The following is a 12,669-nucleotide window of genomic DNA, read 5'->3' as shown; positions in this document are numbered from 1 at the left end:
ATAATTGCAAATCTGTTTTCCTATTTTTTCCTCACACCCCATATTGGATCCTTTTAGCAACTCCTTTTAGTGCTGCCCTAAAAATCAGTGCAGAGTTTTACCACTTCTCATGTAACCCTGATGTTCACCACTCATCCAACCCACTGCTCTCTCTTACCCGAGTTCTTGGAGTGGCATCCCAACTTGGGCTTCTTGCTTCTGCTCTTGCCTCTATATTTGCCTCCCAGTATAGCAACCAGAGAGAGCCTATTAAAAACATTAGTCTCTCCTGAAAACTCTCCAGTGGCTTCCCATGTCATCTATTGCTGTTATTGTCTGAAAACTGAAACTTGTGTTCTTTCTCTCACCTTATTGACTACTCAGATCCTTCTACTCTTTAACATCTCCAATCCGCAGGCCTCTTTCCACTTCTCAAACATAGGCAAGCTGCCACCTCAGGGCCTTTGGACTTGTTGTACCTTCTTATGGCCTACTCCTTACTTCAGTGATGTTAGGTAAGCCTTCCCTGGCAACCTTGTATAAATCTAAATCCTTCCCCAAACCTGCCCAACATTTCATACTCTGCTTCTCTGCTTTAATTTTTCTCCTTACCACTTAATTACTATATGACATATAATTTTTTTATTCAGCTCCCCAGAGCATAAAGTTCTTGAGTACAGGATTTTTGTCTATATCACACCAATGTCTAGAACATACTAGAAAGCAATAAATTTTAATAAAATGTTGGATAATGTTTCCCAATTAGGAATGATCCTGTTTTTTTTTTCTTAAGGGTAATGTACATCATATTTATCGTATAATACTTCTGTTATTTAGTTTTTTAAATAAAAAAATAATATGAAATACTTTTTTAGCATCTATAGTGATAATCATGTGGTCTTTATTTTTACGTGTATTAATATGATGATTTACTTTAATACCTTTCCTAATTTAGCAATTATGGAATAAATTTCAGAAATGATTTAATATGCTCCTAAATTCTTTTCACCAGTATTTTGTTAGGAATTTCTTTCTTATTATTTATAATTGAGGTTTTCTTTTTTTTTTTCTTTTTTTTTTTATTTTACCACTTCATTTATTGGTGTTCAATTTGAGGTTTTCTTTTTATATAGTCTTTAGACATTGATAAAAATATTATAAATACGGAACTCATAAAAAGAATTTGGATAATTTCCTTTTCTTGTGATCTAGAAAAATGACATAGTATTAGAATTATTTTTTCTTTAAATGCTTCCTAGAGTTCTTTTTTTTGTTTTGTTCTTTTAATATTTATTTGTTCATGAGAGACACACAGAGAGGCAGAGACACAGGCAGAGGGAGAAGCAGGCTCCAGGCAGGGAGCCCGATGTGGGACTCAATCCCGGGACCACAGGATCACACCCTGAGCTGAAGGCAGACGCTTAACCGCTGAGCCACCCAGGTGTCCTAACTTCCTAGAATTCTTCTGTGAAACCTGGGTCTTGCTTGGTAGAAATGGTCATTCTTTGTTTACTTTATTTCTTTGTGGATATGGGTTTGCTTAGGAAAATTTCTATCTTTTGTGGTCAGTTTTGTTGAATTGTATTTCCTTAAAAGTAATTTTTTCATTCATGTTTTCAAATTGATTTGCACAGAGTTGACCAAAATAGTCTGTCTTTTTTTTTTTTTTTTTTTAATAGTCTGTCATTTAAAAATTTTGTCTGTGGTATATTTTCCCAGTTGACTAATTTTATGTATTTGGGCTTTTCTTTTATTTTTTTGCCCCACCACGTTAGGTAATTGTTGTTTCTCTATTTTTCTTTTTCCTTTAAAAGAACCATCTTCTGGGTTTTTAATTTTTAATTCTAATTTAATTCTAATTTAGTGTTTCAGACTTAACTAATTTTTGCTTCTGTCTTTAGTAGTAATTTCTCCTTTCCTGTGGTTTATTTTATTGTTACTTCTTTAAGGCAGATGCTTATTTTTTTATTCTTTTTTTTTTTTTTAAGACTTTATTTATTTATTTATGAGAGACAGAGAGAGAGGGGCAGAGACATAGGCAGAGGGAGAAGCAGGCTCCCTCTGGGGAGCCTGATGTGGGACTCAGTCCCAGGACCCCAAGATCATGACTTGAGCCAAATGCAGATCAGATGCCCCTATTTTTTTATTCTTAATTCTGTAGAAAGGTACCATTTTTATCACATTGCTCTGAAGAATTTTGTCTTTAGTTTTGGAAAATATATCCTGGCATGGAGTTCTTGGAGTTTATCCATTTTGGGGGTTCACACAGCTCGAATATGCATATTGGTTTCTTTTGCCATGTGTGGGGGATTTTCAGCCATTATTTTTCTTTTTTTTTTTTAAAAAAAAGATTTTATTTTTATTTATTCATAGAGACAGAGAGAGAGGCAGAGACACAGGCAGAGGGAGAAGCAGGCATCATACAGAGAGCCTGACGTGGAACTCCATCCAGGGTCTCCAGGATCACGCCCTGGGCTGCACGCAGCGCTAAACCGCTGCACCACGGGGGCTGCCCAGCCATTATTTTTCTAAAACTTTGTCAGGTCTTCCCTCTTTATCTCCTTCCTGGAACTTCAGTGACATGAGTTCTAACATCTTTTGTTAGAATTCCATAAATCCCTAATCCTCGTAATTATTTTTCAGTATCTTCTCTGTTGCTTAGATTGGGTGCTTTCTGTTGCTTTATCTTCAGGTTCACAGATTTTTCTCCCCGCTCTGAGTTTGAGTCATTGAGTTTTTAATTTATTTTGGTTATTGTATTTTTCAGTTCTAAATTCCCATTTGCTTCTTTTATCTTTATTTGCTAAGACTTTCTGTTTCTTTGCTGAGATTTTTTTTTTTTTTTCATGTAAGCAAGTTAGTGATTTCTTATTAAAGCATTTTTATGATGGCTGCTTTAAAATCCTTGTTAGAGGGATGCCTTGGTGGCTCAGTGGTTGAGCGTCTGTCTTTGGCTTAGGGCATGATCCTGGGGTTCTGGGATCAAGTCCTGTATTGGGCTTCCTGTGAGGAGCTTGCTTCTCTCTCTGCCTGTGTCTCTGCCTCTCTGTGTCTCTCATGAATAAATAAATAAAATCTTTAAAAACTAAAAAAAAAAATCCTTGTTAGGTAATTCTAGCTTCTGTGTCATCTTGGTGTTGGTGTTTGCTGATTGTCTTTTCATGTTCACATTTAGAATTTTCATATTTAAGCCTTTTCCTAATTCTTTGTCTAGTAAGTTATTTTATATTATATCTTGGGCATTTAGGTCATGTATTATGAATCTCCAGATCTTATTTAAATCTTCTGTTTAAGCAGGCTCCCTCTGGTACCATGCCAGTGGCAAAGTGCCACCTACTGCCAAGTTGGAGGGGGTCAAAGTTTAGGGTCTCTACTCAGCTTCTGTTGTCACCCTGGTGATGGATGGAGCAGGGAGTTCAGACACCACCTTGGATGAACAGAGCAGGGATGCCTCATGACTTTATGGCTTCCAATGACAGCAGGATTGTGGGAATTAGGAAGGGGGGAGATTGTTACCATTGAAGAGTGGTGAAAATCCTAACTTTCTACTAGACCTTTCTGTCACCACCCTAGAGGAGAAGAAGAGGGACTTCTTGTTACTACCTGGTAAGAATGAAAGTCTAGAGTCCCCATGTATTCTCCAACAGTGTTGGGGGTATCCTTCTTACTGCTGAGCTGTTCCACCTCTCTTCTTGGCCTTTTCTGACAGTATTCCCAGTTTGAAGGAGAGTTGCCTGGTTATAACCTGGTGAACACGGAAGTCTAGGCTCTCCATTTGGCTTTTGCATGTTTGTCAAAAATTAATTGACAAAATGTGTGTGGGTCTGTTTCTGGACTCTGTTGTATTTCATTGATCTGTTTGTCTGTCTTTACGCTAATATTATACTGTCTTAATTATCATAGCCCTCCAACTTTGTTCTTTTTTCAAAGTTGTAGCTATTCTGGGTCCTTTGTATTTCCATTTAAATTTTAAAATTAGCTTGTCAACTTGGCCATACTCCTGTTTCTATTACAGGTTAGCAGTGTAATAAGAAAACATGGTTGTGTGTTGCCTAATTTTACAGTCTTTATTAAATATAAATAGTTAAAACATGTTCAAAAAATGTGTGAGAGGGGCAGCCCTGGTGGCTCAGCGGTTTAGCGCCACCTTCAGCCCAGGGCCTGATTTGGACACCTCGGATCAAGTCCTGCATCAGGCTCCCTGCATAGAGCCTGCTTCTCCTCTGTCTGTGTCTCTGCCTCTCTCTCTCTCTCTGTGTGTCTCTCATGAATAAATAAATAAAATCTTAAAAAAAAAAAAGTGTGAGAAAATTTCAAAAGTATAGATTAAAAAAAACCCTAAAAGATACATTAAAATCACCTAGATTGGGATCTCTGGGTGGCTCAGCGGTTTGGCGCCTGCCTTTGGCCCAGGGCATGATCCTTGAGTCCTGGGATCAAATCCCACATCAGGCTCCCTGCATGGAGTCTGCTTCTCCCTCTGCCTGTGTCTCTGCCTGTCTCTCATAAATAAATAAATAAAATCTTTAAAAAAAATAAAAAATAAAATAAAATCACCTAGACTTTTAGTTTTAAAAGATCATTAAAATGTAGATTATAAAATGCAATTATACATAATACATATGTAGACATGAACATATTGAGTATTTATGTAGAGATATATATGTGCAGATATACACATATTTATTCATATACAGAGAAGACAGTTTGGGAGTTTATATATCAAAATATTAGTAATGATTATCTTTGAGGGCATGATAAAGGATAAACTATGTTTAATCTTACTGCATTATTCTCATTCAACTATTGAAAACTAATGGAAGAATTGTTCTATTACTATTGGTATACTTGTAAATCTGGTATAGTAAAAATTAAATGAGATTAGAAATTATTTTTCATTTTCTTTTTTTTTTTTCAAAATAGTTTCATCAGAGTCCCTTTCTACTGTCAAGTATCAAGAAGAAACGGGTTAGTAAACAGTGCAAGTTGGTACGTCTTCCATTTGCAAGGTAATTGCTTCAAACTTAGTTAAATACTTGCCTAGATAATGCTTTGCACAGTTTTTATTTGGTCTTCTTTCTTGAAACAGAGAAAAACATTTCAAAGTAAATAACGAAATACTTGTTAACGTTGTACCAGTTTCTTGTTAACATTGTACCAGTAAAAGAAATTGGAGACATAGTCTAATAGAACTGAAATAATATTCAGTTTTCCCATAGACTCTAGAGAAGAAAGAGGCAAAAGTGAACCTTTAGTTTCATGGGTTTGAATTATACTGGTTCAGAGGGTTTAGATTTTTATATAGCACATTCATTATTTGTGTGTTACAGTGTTTGGGTTTCATCAACCTGTGGTTGCCTAGTAAAGTAGGAATGAGATGATCTGTAGTTCTTGGTACAGGTTATATCTCCAGGGTTCCAAAGAGACTTATGCATCAATTCAATAACCACAAGCATGTGTAGTATGCTGGTACTCTTTGGTTCTTTTTTTTCTTTTCCCCTAGGTCCCCACTGGCATCATGTCTTCTGCTGGGTAAATCTGATAACTATTTCTATCTTTATTATCTTGCATACTGCTCCAAGCTTCATCTATTTTTTTTTAAAAAAGATTTTTATTTATTTGATAGAGAGAGAGAGCACAAGCAGGGGGAGTGGCAGGCAGAGGGAGAGGAAGAATCAGGCTCCCTGCTCAGGGCTCAGTCCCAGGGCTCAGTCCCAGGATCCTGGGATCATGACCTGAGCTGAAGGCAGACGCTTAACCAACTGAGCCACCCAGGCACTCCTGCTCCGAGCTTTAAAATTAACTTTGACCATCGCTATTCTCCTGACCAAAATGACCATTTCTTGATTAATTTGATTATAAATCATTATAAAATTGAGTGTTCTATCAGTGAACATGGTATATTATTTAGATATTATGGATTTTCTCTGTTTTACTGAATAGTTATTGCACATCTTAGATTTTTCTTACTTATTAGATGTTTAATGGTATTCTGAATGATATTGTTTTTAAATTTCATTTTCTTCTTTTTTTTTTTTTTTTTTAATTTCATTTTCTTCTTGATGCTAGTATGTAGAAATACAATTGATGTTTAAATATTGACCTTGTTTCCAATGACCTTGCTATTAATTTTAATAGTTTATCTGTAGTTTTTTTCCCCATTTTCTATGAATGTAATTTTATTATTTAGAAATAGGACAATTTCCCCTTCTCCCCTTCAGTTTGTAGGCCTTTAATTTTTTTCTTACCTTATTGCAGTGACTATTTTTTGTTCAATAATGAATAAAAGTAGTAATGATGGGTATCCTTATTGTGTTTGCCTTATCTAATGTTATGTTTGCCTTTGGTGTTTTGTAGATTCTTCTTAACAGATTGAAAACTTCCTTTGTACTCCTAGTTTTCATGAATGGCTTTTTAATTTTATCAAATGCTTCTTATGTCCTATCAAGACCATATTACTTTTTTCTCTTTTCTATTATTTTTAATATTTTTTCTATTAATATAATGAATTTTAAGGATTGATATTTAAATATTAAATCAATATTACAGTTCTACAGTGAACTGCTCCTAATGATACATCCTTTATATATCACTAAATTTTACTTGATTATTATTTTTTGTTAAAGATTTATTTATCCATTCCTGAGAGACATAGAGATACTTGATTATTTTTAAAGTATTTTTCCTTGTATGTTAATAATAAAGATGTTTTATAATATTTCATTATTAAAATAATTTGTCAAATCCTGGTATTTATTATGCTGGTCATAGTAAATGAATTGATAAGTGCACTTATTTTTTATTTTCTATAAGTATTTGTGTAAATATATTTTTTTCCTTTAAGTGTTGGGGAGAAATTATCCAGGCCTTTAGGTTTTCTTGTGGAAAGGTTTTTTTTATTATATCCTATTTTAATAGATACAGGAATATTCTGATTTTCTATTTTTTCTTGTGTCAAGTTTGTTTTTTCTCAGTTTTTCCATTTTATCTAAAATATCAAATTATTAGCATCTAATTGTTTATAATTCCTCTAGTTACATCTTAAATGTTAGTAGAGTATGTAGAGATGTTCTCTTTTTCTTTCTTAATATTGAGTGTATTTTATCAATATTTTCTTGATGAGTTGTGTTCTAGGGATTTATTAGTTTTATTCATCTATGCAAAATGAATCCTTTTTTGGACTATGTAAATCTTTCTTTTTAACATTTGTTTCCTGTTGCATTTAATCTGCTCTATTATTTCTTTCTGTTTTTCTTTTTCTTTTTTTTTTTTTTTGCGTGCTTTTTCTTTCTTTTCAATTTAAAAGTTTTATTATTACTGCTATTATTTGTTTCTTGAGCTAGTTTAAATTATTAATTTTTAGCCTTTCTTTTCAAAAAAAATTTTTTTTTAAAGACACACTTATTCAGCGTCATGATCAGACTATTACATTTAGCAATCAATAGCATGGGTGCAAAAAAAAAATCTACATTAAAACCCTTTGTTGGAATGCTTTACACTTTCCACAGAACAGAAACTAAAATAACCTGTTAATACAGTTAGTCACAAATACAGTACTCGAGTTTTTTGCCCATACACATGAGTATTGTCTAAAACATGTCTTCTTTGTAGCAGCTAGGCCCTGCCACCACTGTGCTTGGCTGAGTTCACAAATCTGTTGTAACCTGTAGCTTCCCTGTCACTTCTCTGGCTCTCCTCTCCTGCTAAGCTTTGTTTCCTGGCAGTAATTAAAACCTTCTGCCACTGCCATAGCTGCTGCTGCTGCTGGAACCGCCATAGCCACCTTGGTTTCGTGGTTTGGCAAAGTATTGGCCTCCACCACCATAGGGGCCAGAGCTTCTGCCTCCAAAATTTCCTCCTTTCATGGGTCCAAAATTTGAGGATTGATTGTTGTAATTGCCAAAATCGTTATAGCTTCCGCCACCTCCAAAGTTGCTTCCACTACCACCGCCATATCCGCCTCCGCCTCCTCCGTTGTTATAGCTGTCATAGCTCCCACTCCCGCCATAGCCACTGCCCTGGTTTCCATAACCCTGTCCACCACTTCCATAGCCTCTGCTTCCTCCAGAGTAACCAGGGCCGCCTCCTCCATAACCACCATCATTACCAAATCTGTTATAGCCATTCCCACTGCCACCGAAGCCACCTCGACCACTGAAGTTCCCTCCACGACCAAAGTTGTCATTCCCACCAAAACCACCTCCACCACCACCACCAAAGTTTCCAGAACCACTTCGGCCTCTTTGGCTGGATGAAGCACTAGCCATCTCTTGCTTCGATAGGGCTTTCCTTACTTCACAGTTGTGGCCATTCACAGTATGGTATTTTTGAATGACAATCTTGTCTACAGAGCCGTGGTCGTCAAAGGTCAAAAAAGCAAAACCTCTCTTTTTGCCACTGCCTCGGTCAGTCATGATCTCAATCACTTCAATTTTCCCATACTGTTCAAAATAATCTCTTAGATGATGTTCTTCAGTGTCTTCTTTAATGCCACCGACAAAAATCTTTTTCACAGTTAAGTGGGCACCGGGTCTTTGAGAATCTTCTCGGGAGACAGCCCTCTTTGGTTCCACGACTCTTCCGTCCACCTTGTGCGGCCCAGCGTTCATGGCCGCGTCCACCTCCTCCACGGTGGCCTACGTGACGAACCCAAAGCCTCTGGAGCACTTGGTGTTGGGGTCTCTCATTACCACACAGTCCGTAAGCGTCCCCCATTGCTCAAAATGGCTCCTCAGACTCTCATCGGTTGTTTCGAAGCTCAAACCTCCAATGAAGAGCTTCCGCAGCTGCTCGGGCTCTTAGGGAGACTCTGACTTAGACATGACGGCAGTGGGAGGGGAGACTTTAACGATGCCTACTCCGCGGCGTCCAGGGGCAGAAAGGAGTAATCTAACGAACGTTTCTTCAAAACTATTTTTAAGGGCTTATTTAGCTGCACCACACAATTTTTGATGTGCCATATCCTTATTACCATTGAGTTAAAAATATTTTCTACTTTCTATTCTGATATATTCTTTGAATCATGGATCATTAACAAGCATATTAAATTTCCAATCAGCTGGATATTTTTTTTCTAATTACTTTTTTTTGCTGATTTCTAGCTGATGTCCATTGTAGTTATGGAACATGAATCAAATGATTTTAATCTTTTGAAATATATTAATATTTGCATTAGGACACTGCTTGGTCTAACTTGGTAAATATTTTGGGTACACATAAAAAGAATACGTATTTTGTGGTTGTTGGATACAGTACTTTGTATCAGTTGTGTCAAGTTTATGGATTATATTGTTCGAAATTTCCATACCCTTCTTCTGTCATCTCTTCTATAAGCTACTGATAGAAATGCATTAAAGTCTGCCACTATGATTATGGATTCATGTATTTCTCCTTTTAGTTTTGTCAGTTTTTGCTTTACGTGTTTCAAAGTTCTTAGTAAACACATTTAAGTTTAGGATTGAGGGATGCCTGGGTCATTCAGTGGTTAAGCATCTGCCTTTGGCTCAGGTGATCCCAGGGCCCGGGAATCAAGTCCTACATCAAGCTCCCTGCAAGGAGCCTGCTTCTCTCTCTGCCTATGTCTCTGCCTCTCTCTCTCTGTGTCTCTCATGAATAAATAAATAAAATCTTTTAAAAAGTTTAGGATTAATTTGTTTTCCTGATGACTTGTTTTATCAATATGAATTACTTCTAGAAATGATTCTTGCTTTAAGTCTACTTGTCTGATACAGCATTTCTCTGGTTTTCTATAACTTTACTTTTAAATTCTGTTAATTTAAAATGCATATAAGTTCTTTTTAAAAAATTAATTCATTGTAACATCTTTTAATTAGAATATTTAGTATGTTTGCATTTAATATCATTGACGATATAATTGGATTTATATATGCCATCTAGTTGTTTTCTATTTGAGCAATCTGTTTTATATTGTTTCTCTTCTTTCTTGATTTCTTTGGAAATAAAATGTTTTCCATTATTTTTCTTATCTATTAACTTGTTATCTTCTACTGTTCTTTTATGAGTACTCTAGTGACAGCAACATTCATCCTTAGATTTTTTTTTAACTCTCATACATACATATATTTTAATCCCACAAATTACTACTTTCATTGTTTTGTGTAGCCAAGATTCATTTAAATCACATACATATTTAACTTTTCTATCTTTTTCATATTGTTTCCTATATTTTTAGTTGTATACCCATTCACAGTTGTTTTCCTCAGCTTCAATGAGGTAAAATTCACAAATAAACTGCTTTCATTTTGAGATTCCTTTTTAAGATAATTTTTCTAATGCTGAAAGAAATTCTTTTTATTTCTTTTAATGCAGGTCCTGGCAATGCATTCATTCAGCTTTTGTTTTTCTAGGAACATACTTATTTCATTTTCATTTCTGGAGTATGTTTGCAATTACAAAATTTTAAGTTGGGAATTATTTTTAGCAATTTAAAAGTGTTATTTTATTGTCTGTGGCATCTGTCTTTTCTTTTGAAAAGTTAGTACCTTTTTTGCAAATTGAAGAAAAACTTTCCTCTTTATTCTGGTTTGCTTAGTGTTTTTATAATGAATTTATATTGAATTATGTCAAATTTTTTTTTTCTGTATCTGGAGATAATCATGACTTTTCTCCTTTATATCTGGTTTCATCCATGTTTTTTATCAGTTTTTTTTCTATTTCATGTTTCATTGGTGACTGCTCTTTATTATTTCCTTTATTCTACTTAGTTTTAAAAAATGAGATCTACTTCATTTATCAGTGTGGTGACTTCAGTTTATTTGCATTAAAACAAACTTCTGTCAAATTCTACGTGGTCATGGTGTATTATTCTTACTATATATTAATAGATAAGATTTTATAACTTTTCTTTAAATTTTTTTATCTGTATTTATAAGGGATATTGGTCTATAATTTTCTTACTGTATCTTTGATGAGTTTTAATAAGAGTTGTGCTGGCTTTGTAAAACAAGATTAGAAGCATTCCCTCTTTCTCCATTTTTTGAAAGAGTTTGTACAACTGGGATTTCTTCCTTAAATGTTTGAAAGAATTAAAGAGAGAACATATTTGGACCTGAGTTTTTAATTATTAATTTGATCTCTTAAATAAATATAAGGCTTTTCAGATTTTTTCTATTATTTTCAAGTCAATTTAGAAAATACTTGTGTTGGGACGCATGGGTGGCTCAGTGGTTGAGCGTTTGCCTTTGACTCAGGGCGTGATCCTGGAGCCCCACATCGGGCTCCTTGCATGGAGCCTGCTTCTCCCTCTGCCTATGTCTCTGTCTCTCTGTCTCTCTCTCTCTCTCTGTCTCTCTCCCCATGTCTCTCTTGAATAAGTAAATAAAATCTTAAAAAAAAATTTGTCTTTCCAAAAATTCATCTACTTCTTCTAGGCAGTCAAGTTTATTGGTATAAAGTTGTTTATAATATACCCTTATTATTCTTTTAAAGCCTGTGACATCTGTAGTGAGGTTCTTTTCTCTCATCGTTGATATTGGTAATTTGTATCACTTTTTTTTTTTAAATTTATCAAGCTAGCTATATTATTGTCAATTTTATTGATCCCTTTAGAGACTCAGCTTTTGGTTTCATTGATTTTTTTTTTTAAAGATTTTATTTATTTATTCATGAGAGGCACAGAGAAAGAGGCAGGAGAAACAGGCTCCCTATGGGGAGCCCAATATGGAACTTGATCTCAGGACCCCGGAATGATGCCCTGTGCCGAAGGCAGATGTTCAACCACTGAGCCACTTAGGTGTCCCAGTTTAATTGATATTTTTTGTCAATTTTTCTTTCATTTCATATTTCATTAGTGTCTGCTCACTTTTTTTTCTGTTTAAGATTTTATTTATTTATTCATGAGAGACAGAGAGAGAGAGAGAGAGGCAGAGACACAGACACAGGCAGAGGGAGAAGCAGGCTCCTTGCTCCTTGCTCCCCTGATGTGGAACTGGATTCCAGGATTCCAGGATCAGGCCCTGGGCCTAACGCAGGCGCTAAACCGCTGAGCCACCCAGGGATCCCCGTCTGCTCGTTATTATATCCTTTATTCTACTTATTTTTGAAATTTGAAGTATAATTTACATAAAGTTTTTCATAACATTAAGTGCATCCTTTTAACGTGTACAATGGATTTTAATGTATTCACAAAATTGTGCAATCCTCACCACTAAATTCGAGAATATTTCCATCACTTCAGAAAGAAAGCCTGTATTCATACACAGTCACTTCCAGTTTTCCTCTTCAGGCCCCGTCAACCACTAATCTGTTTTCTGTGTCTATGGATTTGCCTATTTTGGACATTTCATATGAATGGAATCACACAATATGTGGCCTTTTGTGTCTGGCTTCTGCCTAGAAGAAGTAGATGATTTTTGGGAAAGACATAGCATAATATTTTCAGGTTTCATTCATTTTGTAGCATGTGTTACTATTTCATTCCTTTTTATGACTGAATAAGTTTCTGTTTTTTGGCAATCCCTGGATGGCTCAGCGGTTTAGCACCTGCCTTCAGCCCAGGTCATGATCCTGGAGTCCCGGGATCAAGTCCCACATCAGGCTCCCTGCATGGAGCCTGCTTCTCCCTCTGCCTGTGTCTCTGCCTCTTTTTCTGTGTCTTCCATGAATAAATAAATAAAATCTTAAAAAAAAAAAAGTTTCTGTTGTTTGCATATATCTTATTTTGTATATCCA

The 12,669-nt window shown here is 35.3% G+C and overlaps 1 protein-coding gene and 1 pseudogene across 9 annotated transcripts in view; one reads left to right on the top strand and one right to left on the bottom strand.

Moving 5' to 3' along the window:
- Positions 1-12,669, top strand: part of SGO2 (shugoshin 2) — a 57,020-nt gene that overhangs the window by 27,658 nt on the left and 16,693 nt on the right. For all 9 annotated transcript variants that reach the window (XM_026002589.2, XM_072742818.1, XM_072742820.1 and 6 more), the window contains one exon: positions 4,903-4,988. In XM_026002589.2, the coding sequence (XP_025858374.2) occupies positions 4,903-4,988 (86 nt within the window). The remainder of the gene's footprint in view (positions 1-4,902; positions 4,989-12,669) is intronic.
- On the bottom strand, positions 7,414-8,801 carry LOC112922887 (heterogeneous nuclear ribonucleoprotein A1-like; annotated as a pseudogene).

This window comes from Vulpes vulpes, chromosome 16, assembly GCF_048418805.1.
Source record: "Vulpes vulpes isolate BD-2025 chromosome 16, VulVul3, whole genome shotgun sequence".
NCBI classification, from domain to species: Eukaryota; Metazoa; Chordata; class Mammalia; order Carnivora; family Canidae; genus Vulpes; species Vulpes vulpes.
Note: the sequence above shows the minus strand (reverse complement) of the source record. Positions and strands in the feature narration are given on the sequence as shown.